Source organism: Wolffia australiana, chromosome 13, assembly GCF_029677425.1.
Source record: "Wolffia australiana isolate 7733 chromosome 13, ASM2967742v1".
In the NCBI taxonomy this organism is placed as follows: domain Eukaryota; kingdom Viridiplantae; phylum Streptophyta; class Magnoliopsida; order Alismatales; family Araceae; genus Wolffia; species Wolffia australiana.
Window position 1 is genome coordinate 12624980 of NC_135847.1, and position 20868 is coordinate 12645847.

General features: G+C 39.6%; 1 protein-coding gene across 1 annotated transcript; it reads right to left on the bottom strand.

Annotated features, from left to right (window-relative positions):
• Positions 1-2463: 2463 nt before the first annotated feature.
• On the bottom strand, positions 2464-4449 carry LOC144711320 (Tetratricopeptide repeat (TPR)-like superfamily protein). The gene has a single exon (XM_078585274.1). It carries the CDS (start codon positions 4328-4330, stop codon positions 2651-2653), a length of 1680 nt encoding a protein of 559 aa, XP_078441400.1. The 5' UTR covers positions 4331-4449; the 3' UTR covers positions 2464-2650.
• Between the last annotated feature and the right edge of the window lie 16419 nt (positions 4450-20868).

Consider the following 20868-nt stretch of genomic DNA (forward strand, 5'->3'; position numbering starts at 1 on the left):
AACTTCGTCCCAGAACGAACGGATGGGAAGGTTTCCCTATCGTCGGACGAAAAACCGTCCCGTCCAGAGGTCTCGGCCGATGGACAGTAAGGGATGGACGAAAATTTGTCAGATTTGCTTCCAACGGTTGAGATCTTGACACGTGGCATCGCTAATCAATTCCTTGACATTTTGCATTATAGTCCCTGTTTTTTTTTCGCACACAAGCTGACGGCCCCCAAAAGTAATTGTACATATGTCCTTCCACTTTCTCTCTCCTCCATATTTCCCTAAAAAAACTTAGAAAAGTATATTAAAGTTTTAAAATATGATTTTTTTTGTCTGGGACAAGGGACGGGACGGTTTTTCTCCGGACAAGACGAAACTGGCAAAGTCGGAACGCGGACGACTTTTTTCTTCAATGGACGAATCCCTGGACGGGATGGTTTGCACAAATTGAATATCCAGACGTCAGACCAGACAATCTTTGTCCCGTCCCCTCCATCGTCCACGTCCCGAACGATCCAGAACTACTGTTATCGGCTCCGGCCCTTTACGTCATCCGTCATCCATTCCCTTGTTAAACTTTGTCAAATCTTTGTTTATAAATTGCAGCCTCTGTGACAGATGACTGACTGAGCATCCGCTTCATCCCGCCCCGTGTGTCCTATTTCGTTATCCGCCATGACCCTCATTCTTTCGTCCAGTTACTCATGACAAACGAGAATTGATGAAAATCACATAAAAGTTTTTATGACATGGTATGTAAGACGGTATCCGTCTTACGTGTGTCCTATTTCATTATCTGTCTTCCGTCTCCCCAACCTCATTCTTTAGTCCACTAACCATGATAATCAATCATTAGTGAAAACCACATCAATTTTTTTCTGACATGATAAATAAGATGGTCGTCCCATTCCGTCTGTCCTATTTTGTTATGTCTTGTTCTGTCTATCCCCACCCGCATTCTTTAGTCCACTAACTTATGACAAATAATAATTGGTGAAAATCAAATCAATTTTTTTGACATGATAGATAAGATGGACTGACAACGATAATGAAGTAGGTTTAGAGGACGGATGACAAATGACAGTTATGGATGGATGTGATGGGACTGAATGACCGTTTAGTCATCCATCCAGAGGATTTATGTCATCAGTCCAGTTCAGTCATTGTCCATCATCTCGGATAATAACTGATGACTAATGACAGAAGTGACTCACTCCCTATCGATCATTATCCATCATCTCGGATCAGATGACTGATGACTAATGACAGAAATAACTTCATAATGTCATCCGTCCTCCAAAACTATGATGAAGTGACGTTCTTTCTATAAAACCCCTTCCAAATATTGAAATTTCAGAAAAAACATTTTCAATGCTTAGAGTTGGATGCTTTAGAGGTCTTTGGAAACTGTCACTTCTGTCGATGATATAAACAAGAAGAGAGATGGATAGTTAAAAAAAAACTTTTATAGCTTCCAGTCAACTTCTTAATAATCTCTGACGGGAAGCATTCTTTCAAACATTCACTTCTGAATATTGAAAATCAAGAAAAAATTACTTTTTATAGCTTGGTGTTTGATTTATTTGAGGTCTCAGGAAACTGCCACGTCCGTTGAGGATTTAATTGAGAAAACCGCCAGATAGTTAAATTTCCGTTTTTTCTTTGACTGTACAAAATAGTATGCCCGTCAACGAGTTATTGCTTAGTGCAGTGCAATAAAGTCAACAAATGATGAAAACTACTGCAGATTAATCATTTTCATTTATTCAAGTATGATAATTGATGAAAATTGCATCCACTTTTTTTCAACCAATGGCACTATGACAGAACGGACCAGATGTTTGACATGATTTCATGAAAGACGGTCCAACAAAGACGATGACAAATGGCATTTCTTTTAGAACAATTTCTTCTGATTATTGAAATGTCACAAATACATTTTTTCTTCTTGGAGTTAAAATTTTAGAGATCTCATAAAACTGGCATGTCGGCTGAGGATACAAACAAGAATAACGCTGGATAATCAAATTTCCTTCAATTTCAAAGAATGTACGAAAATGTGGGACCAATCTAAGTCAAGCCTAAGTGTTCATTCATGCAACCAATAATGAAGAATAATATTTGAATATTTTAAGGGAATTCCCCTAAAACGTAAATGACCAAAATGTCTGTCCCGAGTTGAACAGTTGAAGATTTCAAAGAGGGAGACATAGGATCATATCAAGGTGCCCATTTGGAAATAACTCCAAAGAAGTGTTTTTGGATTCCTCACATTCACAGAATCCGCATGTGATATTTTTTTTCAACATGAATTTTTCTTTGAGAGGTAGGGGAACAAGGAGCTGAGCGAATGAACAATCTTCAATCATTCTTCACAGCCCTATAAAGGGTACAGCTAAAACTATTTAAAGAAACTACCCAAGTTAAATGACCAAAATACTCCTCCTGGGGTGAACTAATCAAACTTCCTAGACAAAAAGCCATAGGATCATATCAGGAAATTCATTTGGAAAACAAAAACCCCAAAACCGTGCATTCCCTCAGAATCCAGACATGGGTAAATTGAAAAAAACATGAATTAAATACTTTTTTCTTAAACATGAATCCAACTCTGTCCCAAGGATATCAATCATCACCTGGGAATGAAGGCTAAACTGAAGACTTAAGTCAACACCGAAGATCTAGTCTCTTCCTCTTCCAGTTCTTTGATGGCTGTTACCAATCCTCTGGTCATTGGATTCAGAGTCAACCCACTCTCCTTCACCTCATCCAACAGCTTCTCCGCAGAACGCCAGTCCAAAGCCTTGAGACACAAAGAAAACACCATCTTGTTATACTCATCTGCATTAGGCTGTATCCCATCATTCTTCATGTCTTGCATGCATTCAAGAGCAGCATCAAACTCTTCAATCTTGCAATACCCCCGAATAAGAATATGATACACAGTGGAGATCAGACTGGGATGTCTTTCTTTAGCCTCATTAAAGATCTTGCGCGCCTCCTCCATCAAGCCTCCCTTTGAAAACCCACTCATAATCACACTGTAAGTGAAGATGTCTGGCCGGAGACCGCGACCCTCCATTAATCTCAGCAGAGACACGGCGTCATCCATCTCTCCGGCCTTCGATAAGCTGCTAATGACGTGATTAAACACCGAGCTCCCCGGCGGAGGCCCAGAGTTAATCATCTCATTAACCAGGTTCTTCGCCTCCGGAAACTCTTTCTTTCTACACAGACCCTTGATCACAGAGGTGAAGGGCTTTATAGAGTACTTACGCCTTTCGCCTGAGTAATCCTTGAGCAATTCCAAGGCTGTAAGAACAGAGTCATCATCTCTAGCAAGACCAATTACAAGAAAGTCAATGTAGAAACCAGGTAGGGATTTGGACTTCTCCTTTGATAACAGATAAACAAGGTATGCTTCTTTGGCCCTCTTCATCTTGCAGAAGAAAGATATGATTTTGCCCATCTGATCAGCATCTGGTAGCTCCCCTGAGTTGATCATCTTCTCACAGACTGAACATGCCGCATCGATCATGCTTCTCTGGCTGAGAGCGTTGATTGTCAAGTAATAAGACTCACCAATGGGTTTCAATCCAATGTCGTCGAACAGATTGAACACCTCAAGAGCAGCCTTGGATTTCTCCAATTTTCCAAACAAAGATAACAATTGGTTTAGAATCTCGGTTGTGAGCAGCTGTTTATCCTTCAAGCTGATGTTTTTTATCAAATCCCATAACATGTATGCCTCTCTCTTGTTGCACACAGCAGAAGATGCAACTGATCGAACGAGGATAGTTAAAGTGTTTGAACTGGGTTTGTATTCAGGCCTCTGAGATGCCCAGATGAAGAAACTGATCAATTTATCAGGAAGCGTGAGAGGAGTTTCAAGCACTCTAACGATGAAATCCTCGCTCAATTCCAAATCCATTTTTTCAAAATTCACATCCAACGAATCCTCAGTTGTACTCTGCAAGAAAGACAGCAAATTCTCGATCTTCTCTGCATCGATCTCAACAGCCTCCTCTGAAAAATTTTCGCCAAGATCAACTGCCTTATCCTTCTCATCTTCACTACTAGTACCAGATTCGGAGCCCAAATCATCAAAAGGGGAATCGGCTACGCCATTATCATCGTTTGCAGAAGAAAAACTTCCATGGACGGATTCATTAGAGAAAAATCGGCAGATTTGAGCACGATCGAGCGAAGCAGAAGACCCATCATAGTATTTGGGGTATAATGTGGGAAACTTAGCAAAGAAATGAAATCGAGCCTGGATTTGTTGAGGAACACGCCGTGTTGATGATAGAAGAAGCCGAGCGGCGGCTCTTGATCTCCACATCTTCTCCTTCGTTGTTAGAAACGCTACTTCAGCGAATACCGATCGATCTCTCCCTCGGAGGCGGCCACCTTCTTAGCAAGACGAAGAACAAGGAAGAAGAAGAAGAGGTTTATGAGGTTTGTACTTTGTAGAAGGTATATTAACTTACTTTTAGTATTTAATTGTATAAAGTTTCCGGTTTATGGACTGTGGTATTATAAATTTTATGGGGTTTAGTCCTGTTCATTATCAGATTGAGAATTTAGCAGGCAAATGATTCATTGGAAAAAAATATATAACATTTGATAGAACATCTTTCAGTTGTTAAAACAATTTTATAAACTTGAGGGTTATGAAATTTAGCATACAAATGATTGATTATTTAGAACTCCCCCCCTCACTGGGAAAAAATGTTTTACCAATTGATAACTAGTCTTTAAATTGTTTAGAAAATTGCTAAACTTGAGGGTTGTGATATTAAGCATACAAATGATTGATTGCATCAGGTCTACCTTTTTCACTGGAAAAAAATATCAAGTGATAACTAATCTTTCAGTTGTGAAAACAATTTTCTAAACTTGAGGGATATGATATATACCTCAACGTAAAATTCATCTTAATACTGCTATTAATGAGACTTACTTGATTCTTTCCACGAGTAAAGTAGTACAAGTTCAGATTTATTTGAAAACAGAAAATGGCTTCTAATTTTTCAGTAATAACGTGTCCATATACATTAGGGCTTCACCCATCTTGATAAGCACGAGACTATTTATGCGGGAAGGACTAAAAGGTTTGCATTTGCTGTCTTCGTACGAAATTGTGTGCCTTCATTTAACTCTCTGATAAAGTCTTTTCATTTGTCTTGATTATTTGGAGGTGTATAATAAAGAAATATGATGTATCATATGGAACCTAATACATGTCACATCATTTTGCAATTTTATTTAAATCGTTGACCTGATGGGCCTAGAAAAACAGAATCTATCACATGTAAACTCTTTTTATTTATAATTCTTTGTTTCTCTATTGAAGAATCTAAAGCCTTCTCATTTTCTGTTTATATTTCTTCTTCTAGTGTTAGATGTCCCATTGTGAATTAGTATAATTCTGAGCTATTAATTTATCTCTCTCTTGATTAATCCACGTGCTAGATCACCAACATGTCACAAAATCCTTTTGACTGATTGAAGATTTTTCAAATTTTGTTGAATCCCAACTTACGATTCACCTTTATTTCTGCATATTCCTTTTAATGACTTGACTCGTGTCTACAATATTTCAAATAACATGTCAGAATCTATCATTTATTGCATGACGAGGCAGCATGACTTGCAGATACTCCATCGATATGTTTTCCTCCTTTTTGGCCAATAAATCATGGCCATGCATACATCATTTTTCGGGCTTAGCATTGCATTATGGCAAGTTAAATTTCTAGATTTCTGTTGATTAATGAATCTCAAATTCATCTAAAATGGTGGAATGAACGTGTACTAGGTAACATATGTATCTTCTCCCTTCTACCCCTAGATCCCCTCCATTCCCAATTCGATCAGTACGACATAACGATGATGTCGGAGCGTGAACAGAGCTAGTCATGGTGGAGGAGGAGATTTGTCGTGCCAATGATCATATGGATATGTCTAGAGTTTGCATTCACAAGCATCTCAAAAGAATCTATTAAACCATGGATGCGATATGTTCCCAAGTGATTTGATCCATTGTTTTATCGATGTCATTTTGATTCCATTCCCACTCTTCTGCATCTAGAATTGTCTTTGTTTCATCCAGATCAAGGACATGTGATGGAGTGCGCGAGCTTGCTCCATCGGAGACATCATCGAACCTGCTAGCATCCTCGTCGTAAGCCCGCCAGTTCGCATCCAGCCGGATCGGCATGCCAAATTGAAGAGGAAACACCCAGGTTCAAACACCCTGGGTGAAAGCACATCCTTATCTTTCTCGTATCTTGATTTAGTATCGCCTTCTTCGTTTTATCGTGTTTGTGTTTTTGTTTTTGTCATGTCGAGGCGAAGCCTCTAAGGTGTTCTCAATCGGCGAAGCCTCCATTGCCTTTTGGCTGAGGTGATCTCAATCGGCAAAGCCTCCTTGGACTTAGCTGAGGAGATCTGTCGTGTCGCGTACGTGTTCGTATCGTCAAGTGTTTGTGTCATCCTGTGTCGTCAACGTACACATCAAGTCATTTGTATTTTTGTGCTAAAGTGGGGGAGGTCCTATGTATAAGAAACCCCCCGCCCCCGCCCCCCCCCCCCTAGTAAGGGCACCCTTGCCCTTAGTAAGGGCCATCGTGCCCCTATAAAAAGGGGCACGATGGTGACCTAGATTCGCATACCAGGTTTTCATTTTTGAAGAAGTTTGCATTCCACTTGGTCTCGTGTAGGAAGAATAAAGGAGAGAAGGGAGAAGAAGGGAGGAGAAGAGAGATAAGGAGGTTCGTGGACCCCTTTACTCCCCTCCTTTTCTCACGGTTTCATCTACCAGAGCTTGCGAATATTCACCATCAAATTCGTCGCTCCACCGTATGATGACTCCTGATTGATCTATGGCTCACTAAGTTCGTGGACCCCGCTGACTACTGCCGCACCGTCCGTTGAGGAGTTCGCGTGTTTGTGTGATTCAACGACCCTCGTAGTGTCCTCTGCTAGGGTTGATGATGGAATGCCGACACTGCGCACAAAAGTCCACCCGTTGGGTCAACCCTCACGGTGCCAATCACAACGATCGTGGCTGCGAATCACATTCCTCTGACGGGGCTGTGTATGATTTGTCGCTGATGAATCACACAACTGCGAGACCCCCACCCCTTGGGCGACGCTCATGCACGACGGTTGGGCTGAGACTGATCCTGCACACGCCACGGACCACGATCTCCTGCCTAATATCAGGGTGTGTGTGTCATCTGATGCGAACGGTCCACAGGCATGCGTGGCCCCCTTGGCCGACGATCACGCACGATTGTCTCTTGCGACCTTGTCACGCCCAAGATTGCCTCCTACATCTATGACGCCCTCCACCAGCTCGACACTGCAGAATGATGGGCTTGCACAGCTCACTATCATGTTGGTCATCCTAGCCTCGCTCGACATCCCCGAGCCTTGCGATTGCCTTGCCCGGCTACTCGCCACGAATCGACTACCCTCTGCCCTATCGAACCTGCTATTGCGACACCCAGACACTGACTCATTGCCAATTGAGCTGTTAGGACACCTTTGCTGCTACGCCACCATAACGTTTGTCCACTGCCAAGCACAACGCTGCCATCGTGCCCGCATCCCTGTCCTACTGGACCCATCGCGACCTGCTCCGTGTTTAGCCACCCGAGTCTCCTATGTTGCTGGTGAGACCTCTCTCCCTCGTCCTCACCCCTGTTCTGCGACACCCCGCTCCTACGCTTCCCATCGCCGCCAGTCGAGCTACTCGTGCCCTCTTCTAGCACTCCTCCACCGCATCCGACTGTACCGACTCGTGCATCGACGAAGGCACTGACGACGAACGCCGGCGCCAACGAGGTATCACGTCCCCCTTGCTCGTCAGCTATATTATGTCTTTCAGTATATTTTTGGCTGCTCCCTACTGCGCTCGAGTTAGAATACGTTAGAGATTATATATCGGGAAACCTGCGTCTCGAGTGATTCCCTAGGTATGAGTCGAGCCCATTCGTTACATGCGGTGCCTACGAAACTTTTCCGTCAATGCCGTAGATGCTCCGACGAGGGTCAGAAGGTCACTGTCATTGTCACCGGTTGCTCACCCTAGAGCTAGGAGCTCGGCGAATCCCACGAGTCGGGGCCTATGTGTACGTCTACCTACGATTTTCATCGCATCACATAGTTATATCCCGTTAGGGAATTATCCATCGGACAATGTCACTGACGATATCCGACATCATCTAGATATCTGAGCATCGACTCGATACCGACCGGACGATGTCATCAATGACATCCGACATCAACATGGTCCCCAATGATAAGTGGTTGAGGACATTATAGTGACTCCGACTTTTCTTTTTCTTTGATTTATGTGTATATCACATTTCCAAGTATTTGCGTAGGGGGCTTTTCAACCCGGGTAGGCATTCATTCAACACCTTGAAAGTATACCCTGTGATGAATTAACACAATAAATGTATTGAAATCCTAAAATTCACCCCTCCCCAACTCTTAGGCATATCCTACCTATATAAAGCAATTATAACAAGGGGGCATTAGCAAAAATCATTCCTTTGCCTCTGTAAATTCCTGTTTTGAAGATATTAATAGCCATTATTCCCTCTACTCCACAAGATGAATATGCTTAACTATATGTTGTGGATGATCAGATTACCCCCAACAATAAAGGACAAGCAAAAACAATAATGACATTGCAGATGATAATGGTCATAGTTCAATAAATAGATACAAATAGTCAACACTTCAGTCATGCGTTCTAAATATTCTTATTCAAAGGATGCTCAAGAAGGATATAAAAGTATCTTGATAGAGTATCACTATCTACTCTCACTGATGTGATGAGTATGGCAGGTCCTATAGCCATTAGTTTGGAAACACTAAGGATAGATAGTGGGTAAAAAAAAGGATAGATGGTGGGTGCTCTTTATTGGAAGTTCATTGAATTGATCCATATAAATCCTTTGAATCCTTTGAATCCTAAATGGCAATATAACAAAAACTCAATCTGTTTGATTCACATCATAGTTGTATAAGTGGTCCATAGACCTAAGGTACCAAAGATGGACAGTTGTACCTTGGGTATGACGTACGAGGACCTAATCTTGGGATCCTAAAGAATCTAAGTTTGAGTGCATCAAGAATTCCACAAAGATGATTGAGGGGTCATAATGGAATCGATCATCCTCGATATAAGAGGCGACATCTCAAGAAAGATGATTCAATGAAGTCCTTGGCTATTGTAGTGAAATATCATAAAATAGTTCTCTGATTATTTCCAAATGCATCATTACTAACTCGAATCATTGATTAGGGTTGACAGATGACCATATCCTAAGCCGTACTATGAGCATCAAGTTAATGAGGGACTATATGTACACAATAACCAATGATAGATAGGTTACTTGAGTGAGTTGATACATGATAACATGCAAATAAGCATGATAATTCATGTTTATTTCATGCATTTTAGAGCATAATTAAGCTAATTTTATATGTTTTATCATGAATTTTATGTAATTTTCACCAAAAATACATATGTCCACTAAATACTTGTTCTTTCATTAAAGTCAGTATATTTTTATGTTTATAATTATTTAAAATTGATAGTATATTTAAAAAGAACAAGTTTGGTGAAAATTTCATCTAAAAAGGACTTTTAGATAAAGAGATATTTAATTTTGAATTTTATGTATTATACTTGATTTTTTCAAGTATTTTTTTAGGTTAAAAAATGACAAAATCAAGGCCCATTAAGGAGAGATGATGTGGAGCAACTGGTGGCTCTCTTTTCTTGTGCAACAAGTCAAATTAGTGCCCTACAAGGATGGATGATGTGACATACTCTTGTGGCTCCCTATTTTGGTGGAACTACTCAAATAAATGACTGCCTAAAAATGCTCAAAATTCAAATGGCCATAAATGCTGATCACATGGGTAGTTTTGGCTGAAGTTTTGTGGGGAGATCCACCCCTTATTTCTCTTTCCATAACCTATGGTTGAGCCTATAAATAGATCTCGAAATTAGGATCTTCTTGTTTTTCATTTAATCTTTCTCCATGAAGGAGACCCTGTGAAACAAAGGTGTACGAGTGCCAATTTAGGGTTTTTCCTCTTTCCAAAAGTTAGTTTCTTCCCTCTCTTGATCTATCTTTGTGTCTATCATAAAACGTTAAAGTACCGGGTGTAATATACGGGTTCATGAAGGGAGATTAATGCTTGGGCACATCACCAAAGGAAGAGGTAAGTCCTAAACACTTAAGTAGGATTTTTTTCCCTATTTCCCCCATCTTCCTATCCGTTCCACATTCTCATATCACTTCACTCTCTTCATAACTTATTAAACCCTATGAGTTGGGATTAATAGCTTATATCACCCATTCCTAATTAGGGTTTTCGTAGGAAACACCTAATTAGGGTTTCTTCATCACATCCATTTATTCCCCTCATCTTATCCTTATTCCACGATTTTAATACCATCTTAATCTATGTTATAAGTTCATAATTATTATGAGTCAGAATTAAGAATTTATACATATAAAATATTTAAATTAAATGATCATATAACATTAATTATTTCTTCTTTCACACTCTTTACACCTAATTCTCTTTCTCAACTGTTAATTTGCTTTAAAATCAATCTTAATCACTAAACCTTCTTTGTAGTTCGACTCCTTACTCACAAATTTACATCAGTAATAAGTGAATAAGGGTGAATAATAAAGTTTATTGCATAAGTCTCAAAATTACACATCAATTAGTTTTACCACCTAAAGTTCAACTTATCAATACACACTCCTTTGTATCGTCTAGAGCACGAGTAGCTTGACACCCCCTTGGCTAAAGACTCAACCTATCGACTGTGTTCATTCAATCTGACATGAATTAATCTATAAGAGGATACGGCTAACTTATTTGGATGGCCAATAAATATTATTGGGCGATTGGAGTCCTTAACTAGACTAATACATGGGCCAAGAGGGTCACATACAAGTGGCTCGGGACATCAGAAGATATACTTAAATTTTGAGATTTTTTATGCAAAATACACGTAGTATAAATAAGGGATGACCTTGAACAAAATTAATACATGACAGAATTATTCAGGGTCTTCCCCTTCTTTTCCCTTTGCCCCTTAGCTCATGTCCATTCCAATGCAATCGAGATGGTATCTTGATGATGATAGAGCGTGAGTAGAGCTTGTCTAAGTGAAGGAGGATATTCAACGTACTCAAAATTAGGGAAGGACATAGTCCGACCAAACTTTGATCAGACCGGACCAAACCGGATTGTTGGTCAGCCATTTTGGGGCTGACTGAACCTTTCGGTCTGGCTCCGGTTCACAAGTCGAACCGGACTCAGGACTGTTCCTAAATAAATAATAATATTAATATTATTATTACAATAAGAACTATGGAGGAAGAGGAATGGGTCAACCTCTCCCCCATTCCTCTCCACTCCATCAATCCATTCCCTTTATACACTTCTCTGGGAGAGGATCCAGACTGGACGCCATTCCCCCTTACCGTTGTCACCGCCACCACGTTTGCTGGACTCTAGTTTGCCAGACTCGCCGTCACCCGCTGCCACCACTGTTCTCCCCACTTCGTAAGCCTCATTTCCTTCTCCCTATCTCTCTCCCTCTTGCATTCCCTCCCTCACATTATCTCCCTCTTTCCATCTGCCAGTCTCGCTCTACCCCTCTCCCTCTCTCCCTCACTCACTCTCTCCCTCTCTCTCTCAGCCTCTCCCGCTCTCTCCTCTCATGTTCTCCCTCTCCCCCTCTCCCTCTCTCACGATCTCATTCCCTCCCCCTCACACTCTCCCTCTCTCACTCTCTCTCTCTCTCTCTCTCTCTCTCTCTCTCTCTCTTCCGCTCTCATTCCCTTCCTTTCAAACTCTCCCTCTCACACTCTCTCCCTCTTGCTCTCTCCCCCTCTCGCACTCTCCCTCTCTTCCTCTCTCCCCCTATATTGTTCTCATGCTCTCATTGCCCCCTTCTTACACTCTCCCGCTCACCCTCATCCTCTCTCCCCCTCCCACTCTCTTCCTTCTCCCCTCCCATGCTCGTCCTCTCCCCCCTCTCCCTCTCTCCCCCTCTCAGGCTCTTCATCTCCCCCTCCCATGCTCGTCCTCTCCCCCCGCTTCCTCTCTCCCCCTCTCCCGCTCTCCCTCCCCCCCTCTCATGCCCTTCCTCTCCCCCCCCCTCTCTCCCCCTCCATGCACTTCCTCTCCCCCTCCATCCTCTTCCTCTCCTCCACACCCTCTTTCTCCCTCCATCCTCTTCCTCTCCCTGGCACCCTCTCTCCCCCTCCATGCTCTTACTCTCCCCCGCACACTCTCTCCCCCACCATGTTCTTCCTCCCCCTCTCCCTTTCTTCCTCTCTCATTATATTCCTCTCTCCCTCTCCATTTATCTCCCTCTTCCTCTCTCATTACCTCCCATTCTTCCTCTCTCCCTCTCCCCCTATTTCACTCTCCCCTTCTCTGTTTCTCTCACTATCTTGCTCTTCCTTTCTTGTTAGCTCCCTCTCTCGCTCTCTCCCTCTCCCCATATTTCGCTCTCCCGCTCTCTGCTTCTCTCACTATCTCGCTCTTCCTTTCCCATTAGCCCCCTCTCTCCCTCTCTTGCTCTCTCCCTATTCCCCTATTTCATTCTCTCCCTCTCTCACTATCTCATGCTCCCCCTATTTCACTCTATCCTTCTCTCCCTCTCTCTCTATCTCCCTCTTCCTTTCTCATTATATCCCTCTTTCGCTCTCTCCTTCTCCCCCTATTTCACTCTTACTCTCCCTCTCTCCTTCTCGCACTATCTTCATCTTACTTTCTCATTAGCCCCCTTTATCCCTCTCTCCCTCTCTCACTATCTCCTTATTCCTCTCTCATTACCTCCCTCTCGCTCTTTCCCTCTCCCCTTATTTCACTCTCTCCCTCTCTCCCTCCCTAGTATCTTCCTCTTCCTTTGTCATTAGCTCCCTTTACGATTCTCTCACTCTCTCCCTATTCCACTATTTCACTCTCTCCCTCTGTCTCTATCTCCCTCTTTCTCTCTCATTATCTCACCCCTCCCTCTCTTACCATCTCCCTCTTCCTCTCTCATCATCTCCCTTTCTCCTTATCTCTCTATCTCCCTCTTCTTCTCTCATTTTCTCCCTTTTTCCCTCTCTTGCTCTCTCCCTCTCTCCTTTTCTCACTATCTCCCTCTTCCTTTCTCATTAGATCCCTCTCTCCTTTCCCTCTCTCACTATTCGCCTCTCCCTCTCATTTTCTCTCTCTTACTTTATTTTACTCTCTTCCTCAAAGTCAAAGTGATGCTATCACTCTCTCCTTTTCTTCCTCTATCTTCTTACTCTCTCCCTTTCTCTCCTTTATCACCATGTTTCGCTCCCTCTCTCACTTTCCCATTACCTTTCTTTTATTCCTTCTTACAGTTAATTTTCCCCCATGTGACCCCCCATTATTTCATGCTCTCCTTCCTTCTTCTCACCCTCTCATTCTCATTCTCACTCTTTAATTCTCTCCTTTCATCTCACTCTCTCACTCTCATTCTCACTCTTTAATTATCTCCCTTTCTCACACTCTCAAGCTCATTCTCACTCTCATTCTCATTATCAGTCTGTGAAACAGAACCCGCTCGATGGAGTTGGGTAAATATGAGGTATTCTTGTGTTTAATTTTTATGATATTTAATTTGACTTATTATTTACACTTATTGTCATGAATAAATTATTTACATTATATGGGTGATGTGACTATGAAGGGAATAGAGGTTTGTCAGGGCAGAAAACCATCGCCTGTGATGGAGTACTTTACCAAAAGTACTAATGGCGACTGTAAATGCCAACTTTGCAAAAGAAAAGAGGCGATGGTGAAACACGACAAAACTGGTAGCACAATGAAGTTGTGGAACCACTTACGAAATTCTCATATCGAAGTTCATAGGAAGCTTAAGGGTTCTAGCCATGTGAAACCTGTTTCCAGTTATTTTTCTAGGGCACCAAAATTTCCGGGCAGAACTGCAGAACGAATGAAAGAAAAAATTTTGGATCTGATTGTAAGCACAGATATGCCATTCTCAATTATAGATCACCCTAAGTTTCAAAAATTCTGTGAATTCATGGCCCAAGAAAATGTGACTATTCCAAGCACAGAGTCGATAAGACGTGCTGCATCAGAAAAAATTAAATAGAAAATATCCAAGATGAAAGAGTTGCTCCACCCAATTGAAAAAGTGTCACTTACAATGAACACTTGGGCCACCTCCAAATGTGTTGCCATACTTGGCATTACCATGCATTGGATTGATGATGCATGGCAGCTCCGTGAACGAGTTTTTTCTGTTCAAGAATTAGTTGGATCTCATCAAGGTCTATATTTGGCAGAGGTATTGTGTTCCGTGATGAAGGATTATAACCTCACTCAGAAGGTAAGTATATAATTATGAATTCTTTAACTTAATTTCTGCTTGAGTTATTCTCTTTTTATAGGTCTTTGCTACAAGAACTGATAATGCTAGCAATAACAAAACTATGGTTGATGCATTGGAAAGATCTTTGAAGAATTGTGGCTCAAAGTTCACCAACCAATATCTTGTTCCATGTATGGCACATGTTCTCAATTTAGTTGTACAACGAGGCTTGAAGGAGCTAGGTAATCTACTTTATGATGATTTATATCTTATTGTTTCTCTAATAAATGTATGTGACATACTTTCATCCATTTACACGGGCTATAAGATCAAATGATGAGGATGACGATGAAAGTAACAATTCCGTGAATAATATGCAACTTTCATTTAGAGAAATTATGTTTAGGCTTCAAAAAGTTGTCATTGCAGCTAGAGCTTCACCGCAACGAGTTCATCACTATCAAAATTTATGCCCCGAGTTGGGCATGGATAATAAAAAATTTCTCATTGAAGACGTCCCCACCAGGTGGAACTCCAAAAATGATATGATTGAAGCATCATGGGAGAAGAGGAAAGTATTAGACAAAATGGCGAGTGATTATTTGAATACAAACAAAATTAATTATTCTATCACAGCTGAGGAGTGGGATCTCTTGAAAATACTTTCACAAGAACTCCTATCTTTTTGGGCGATTACTAAAATTGTTTCACAGTAACATGTAATTACAGGATCTATTGTTTTATGGGCGTATCAAGTTTTTGCCAATCAATTGTGATCTGCAATTGATGCATTGGACACCAAGGAGTCCTAGGAGTACCTTTTGGCATTGAACGAAAAAGTCTTCGAAAAGTGGATGCATTGCAAAGAAGGACAAATTGTTAGAGTATCAATCTCTATCGGCGACGAAACAAATGTTCGCCATTGCAACAATATTAGATTCAAGAAGGAAGGTTGAATTTATCCATGAGGATGAAAAGTATTTCATTATCAATACTGTTTTGTGGCTTCCTAATCAATTCTCCAGCTCATCAACCTCAAGTGACCAGACAAATATGGAGGATACACCTACTACACATGTCAAACGATCAAAAGTGATGATTGAATTGATGGAGCCCAAAAAACAAAGTAAGCATGCAACATCGAAATCTAGTCGAGAAGAAGTGGATGATTACCTCAAGGAAAGTTTTATTGGTTCTCATGAGTCTGCACTCCATTGGTGGTGTACATTTGGTTCGGAAAAATATCCACGCCTTGTAGTACTTGCAAAGTAATTCCTTGCAATTTGTGCCTCGGGTGCTCCATCAGAGAGCCTTTTTTCTATGGGACATGGTATCATGAACTTTAAATGAGTATGCCTTTCTACAGACACTATATCTATCATTATACTATGAGATGTTAGGCGTATCAAGTTTTAGCCAATCAATTGTGATCTGCAATTGATGCATTGGATAAGCATCATCAAGGAGTCCTAGGAGTACCTTTTGGCACTGAACGAACAAAGCTTTGAAAAGCGCATGCATTGCAATGAAAATCAATTCAGATTGTTTTGGATAACTACCTCCGAGTGGACTTATCCCTTTCTCATTCTACATTTTGTATAATTTTATTGAGGGAGTATAGATTATTATTCATAGCTAAATACTAGTGACACGTTTAATTCACCTACATAATACATGATTATCACTAATCCAGGATCATGGCAATAAAATAGGGTGAATTATGTGTCAAGACTTGTTTGTATTATAAGAATTTCATATGCATGACATCATGCGTACGCTTTAATGTCATTGCCTGTTATTTTGGCATCTAGAGAATAAACATTATATTTTAAAATTTTAATAAAAATTAAATTATAAGGATAAAATTTTATATGGATACAGACTTTTAGGTACTAAGCCTCTCTATTGCATCTTTAAAAGGACCCAATGCCACAGCAAAAAAACATTCAAAATATTATATTCTTTATCATTAATGATGAGACATTTTTTTGACATATTCAAAACCTCGTTTCTTTTTTTAACAAATCATTTCATTTTGAAAAGGATTAAATTATCATTTCAAAGGCAAAGCTCCATCTTGTGGGGAAATCCATCTTAATTTTTTTGTTATTTCACATGAGGATATTTTCAAACATATTGCGATAGTGAATAATCATTTTAGGTGGCATTGATAGCAGTGGTTAACTTCCTTTGATGTATATGTTTCCCTAGTAAAGTTTTAGAGACACCTAGTGATATATCCTTGAACCCTTGAAAGAGTTTTTTGACAAGATTTTCCTCTATATGTCCAGGTTCAAGTCCCGATAGGTTAAATCCATATTGGATGCTAATATTTACAACATGTACAATGCATTCCATAGGATATTTCACAATCAAAGTTTGCACTATAATCCATAAATAAAGATAAACATTGTAGCATTAATGTATTTTTCATGGCATTATCAGTAGTAGTGGAAAAAACCAATACTAAAGTATTTTAATAATGAATTAATAGTCAATATAAAATTCATCTAACAAGGAGTCTATGATAGGAAATTCCATAAAAACCCTGAACAAGGAGTAAGATAAATTATCTCACATTTGCAGCCTGATCAACTGTTTGATAACCAAAACATGTTGGCACAATGATCTCCCTTCATCACTACAATATGCTATTATTCGCAAAACAAGAACCTGAGTCTCATTAGAATCACAAATGTAAGTAGCATGGCAGCACACTGAAAGCTCATTACCATGTTTTGAAAAATAAATTAGTGCTATGGCTTCCGCTAATGTGAAGGGACAATCTATGCCCACAATAAATCTTATGAGCTCATGTTTAGTTTTTGTTGGTCTCAGTGCCTTGCTTCGTCCATGGATAACACAATTTCATGGATGTGGAAGTGTGGTAATCAATTCATAATTGATCTTTAAAATCAAACATTGAATGTACCTTGTGGGGAACTCTAGAAGCAGTTCAAACGTTTGGCATCTAGAAGTATCCACGCGATCACACGGTGCTTGGATCTGCACATCTTCATCTTCAACTCTTCTTGAAAATCTTGAAGATCATCTTACCATGAAGACATCATCCTTGGTTGAAGATCGTCTCAATTCTGGCTGGCTTGGGTGCTCGAAATGAGTGGTCCTTCCCTATTTATATTTTACTTAAATTTTTCTCAAAAACCCTACAAAGTAAAATATATCCACCAATGCCTGTATGACCTTATGCTTGTGACCCTCTAGGTCCATGTATCATTCTAGCTAATAACTTTACTATCCCAATAATAATTATTGGACAACCTTAATAATTAATAACTATATCAAAATATAGATTAATTAACTAAGGATCGATTTAACCCAATTGATATGTTAAGTTTCCAGCCTGTGGGGTGCCAAGCTATACCTCGTGCTCGAGAAGATACCGAGTAGTGTTTGAACTTTCTCACGGAACCTTTACCATGATCGGTTACCATATATGTATAATCCATCATCTACGCGAGACTCTCAAACAACTTAGGGTATGTTTTATCGGCAAACCCTAACCCGTCATTCGATTAGTACTGATGCGTAACAGGGATCATTGGAGAGCTCCTCCTCCAATATCCTCACTACCTTGGCCAAGAATTTTTTGCATCCTCTTCTTTGAGTCAATCTCTTCCTATACCGAGGGCGAATGATTTCGTCTTGACCACTCAATCATCTCCATAAGCTTCTTACTACATTCGATCTATGACTTATTTAAATCTCATAATTAGAGGCTCGTCAGTCATAGTCAAAACGTAGCCATCCACTCACGAGATGTCCATAGTGTCTTAGATCAGTGGATCACGTATACAACTGTGACATGAATCAACCTGATTGACGTTTAGGTATAATATTATTCAAAGATTCATACAGATCAATTCAATAAGCTCTTTCTCCAAAGAGCACCATCCTTAGTGTCCTTACACTAATAGCCATATGATCAACTATATTTATCATATAAGTAGGACCAGCTAGTGTTATTCTATCTGGATAATTCAATGTCCGTCTTGACTATCCATCAAATAGGAATATTTAGAATACATGTTTAAAGACTAGTGATCGTTGTATTATGATTTCAACATAATTCACAATGTCATTGCATGTATTCATGGACATCATTATAAACATCACAGTAGAATAATAATGAACGTAATATTTTATTCAATGAATTGTCAACATGGTAGTATGATTGGCTTAACGGCCACATAATATCCATCAGTTTTCTTACAAGGGATGTCATCATATATCAACTTCTACTTGTTGACAATGTCTTAGATTATTAGATTGAATTTTGAGGAATTAGTAGACCGAATAACTCCCCCAATAGTTTGCCCAAATAGGACTACTAAATCCGAGTTGAAGTGAATACAATTTTGGAAATATATTTCACTAACCAATCAAAAACTTCAACTATAACTAGTGATGTAGTGGAAAATGTCTAATTATAGGTGGGCCCGAGGACAAAAAAGTCCCTCAGCCATGTCACTACTGGAATAAGGCCCTTAAGTTTTAATCTCCAAAGGAAGGGTCCCCAAAGGATAATTTTTTTTCCTTCGTTCCATGTGGGATTTAAACCCCACATGTCTTTCCACTAAAGCTTGTTGTCCACACACCATACCCAATCTGACCAAGAATCTTATTATGGACAACTGGACAAAACTTTCTCAAATGCCACCATTGGGTAAAGGTGAAACCATGTTTTTCCTTTGGAATGACCTCTGGTTTGGAATTTCTTTCCTCCTTGCACATTTTTCAGGTTTAGTCACCATCATATTTGTGGATGAAATAATTGTATGGACAAAAATCACTGGTGTTTTTGTCCTGTTATCAAAATCAAAATTCACCAACCTTGATTTGCGTCTATTAGATAAAATAAAATTATAACTATGACTTAAAATTTTGATAAATATTACCAAAAACTTTTTAGAATTCATTTTTCTCATGAATATTTTAGTGATAAGTAAGTAGGGCTAAAAAACTTACATGGTATTCATTTATAATATGATTATCCTTATTCTCTCTATCAGTACACTATAAATATTTTTATGGATAGAAAATATGAATAGATTTATCAAACTCCTCGGTTCAAAGAAATTTACTCAGATAGCAAATGGAATAGAAATTCCTGGAAGGAACAGAAAAATACTTCATGAGAGAAAAATCCAAGGAAAATTGGTAAGAGAGAGAAGTGTGGAGGGAGAAATAGGGAGAGGTAGATAGAGAGCCAAATAGTTATTTCTAACAAAATTCACAACCTAATCCATTTTTTATCTAATAACATAAGAGAGAAAGATAAATGAAATACCTCAATAAAAATTAAACTACATCATTTTCTGCATATGTTGAGCACCCAACCCATTTAGTTTTAAAAAATCACATCAGGAGAGAAACATATTAGTTTAAATACAAGGAAATATATAGATAGTTTTCATATTTCAGCTTTATAAGACAGCCAGAATTCTGTGGCCCACATAAATGATGGAAGTTATTTAAGCTTTTATAAAACTGGTATTTTCTCTGATTATCTTTTACCTTTCAACTCTCAGAGGGTCAGAACATGCACATTTCCACACCAAACAAATAATTTTGGTGAAGTTGTTGACAATAATTTCATATTTCTTTATAGGATAAAACATATAGGGAGAGTCTGAGAAAGAGGGAGACACATACCTCACAATGTCACCTCCCCTTTGCTGGATTGAAGTGGGACAGATCTCATATGGTAGGGCTTGCAATAGAGGAAGCAGGACTTGGGCCACAAGAGATAAGAAATATAAATGAGATATTTAATCAATTGTAGTAACTATCTTCTTCCATCATTATTTTACTGAAGAACTATGACTAGATGTTTTTCCATTATCTGTGCAAATATAGTGACACAGTGTAGTGAGAAGCAACAGGTCATATCAAGATCTAGTGATAAAGTCAAGTTCAGAGCCCTCGCTCAAGGCATTTGTAAATCTTTCTGGATCAAAAGTCATCATTTCTAAAGAGTCAACCTACTGGCTCATGATTCAGTAAAACAAGGGAGGATAAAGCTTCTAGAGATTTTCCTGATTTTATTGAAGATAGATTGGAAAACAATATCATAGAATATCCCCCAGCCACACCAAGAAAAACTTTGCAGACTTGTTGACCAAGGGACTACCATGACCGTAGATTTTTTTAATAAAATAAGGAAGATCACTCGAGAACAGTGATCAACCGGTTTCAGTTTTATAGAATAAATCAGTTATTTTTTAGCTGTGAATGAGGTATATTCTTTCCTCGACTTGAGGAAAGTTACAATATGTGTCAAGATGCCACATATGTGACTCACACACAATTTTATTTGTAAACATGGCTTTTCATGTTTGCCAAAAGCTCTCTTACTCATTGACCCTCATCTGTTTGTCTGAAGATAATCCAATGGAAGGCCTCAAAGGTGATTTCAATGCAGGGGGCCTCTCTTTCTT

What these genes read in the sequence shown, in the direction of transcription:
- LOC144711320 (XM_078585274.1), bottom strand. Translation starts at nt 4,330, where the DNA reads ATGTGGAGATCAAGAGCCGCCGCTCGGCTTCTTCTATCATCAACACGG.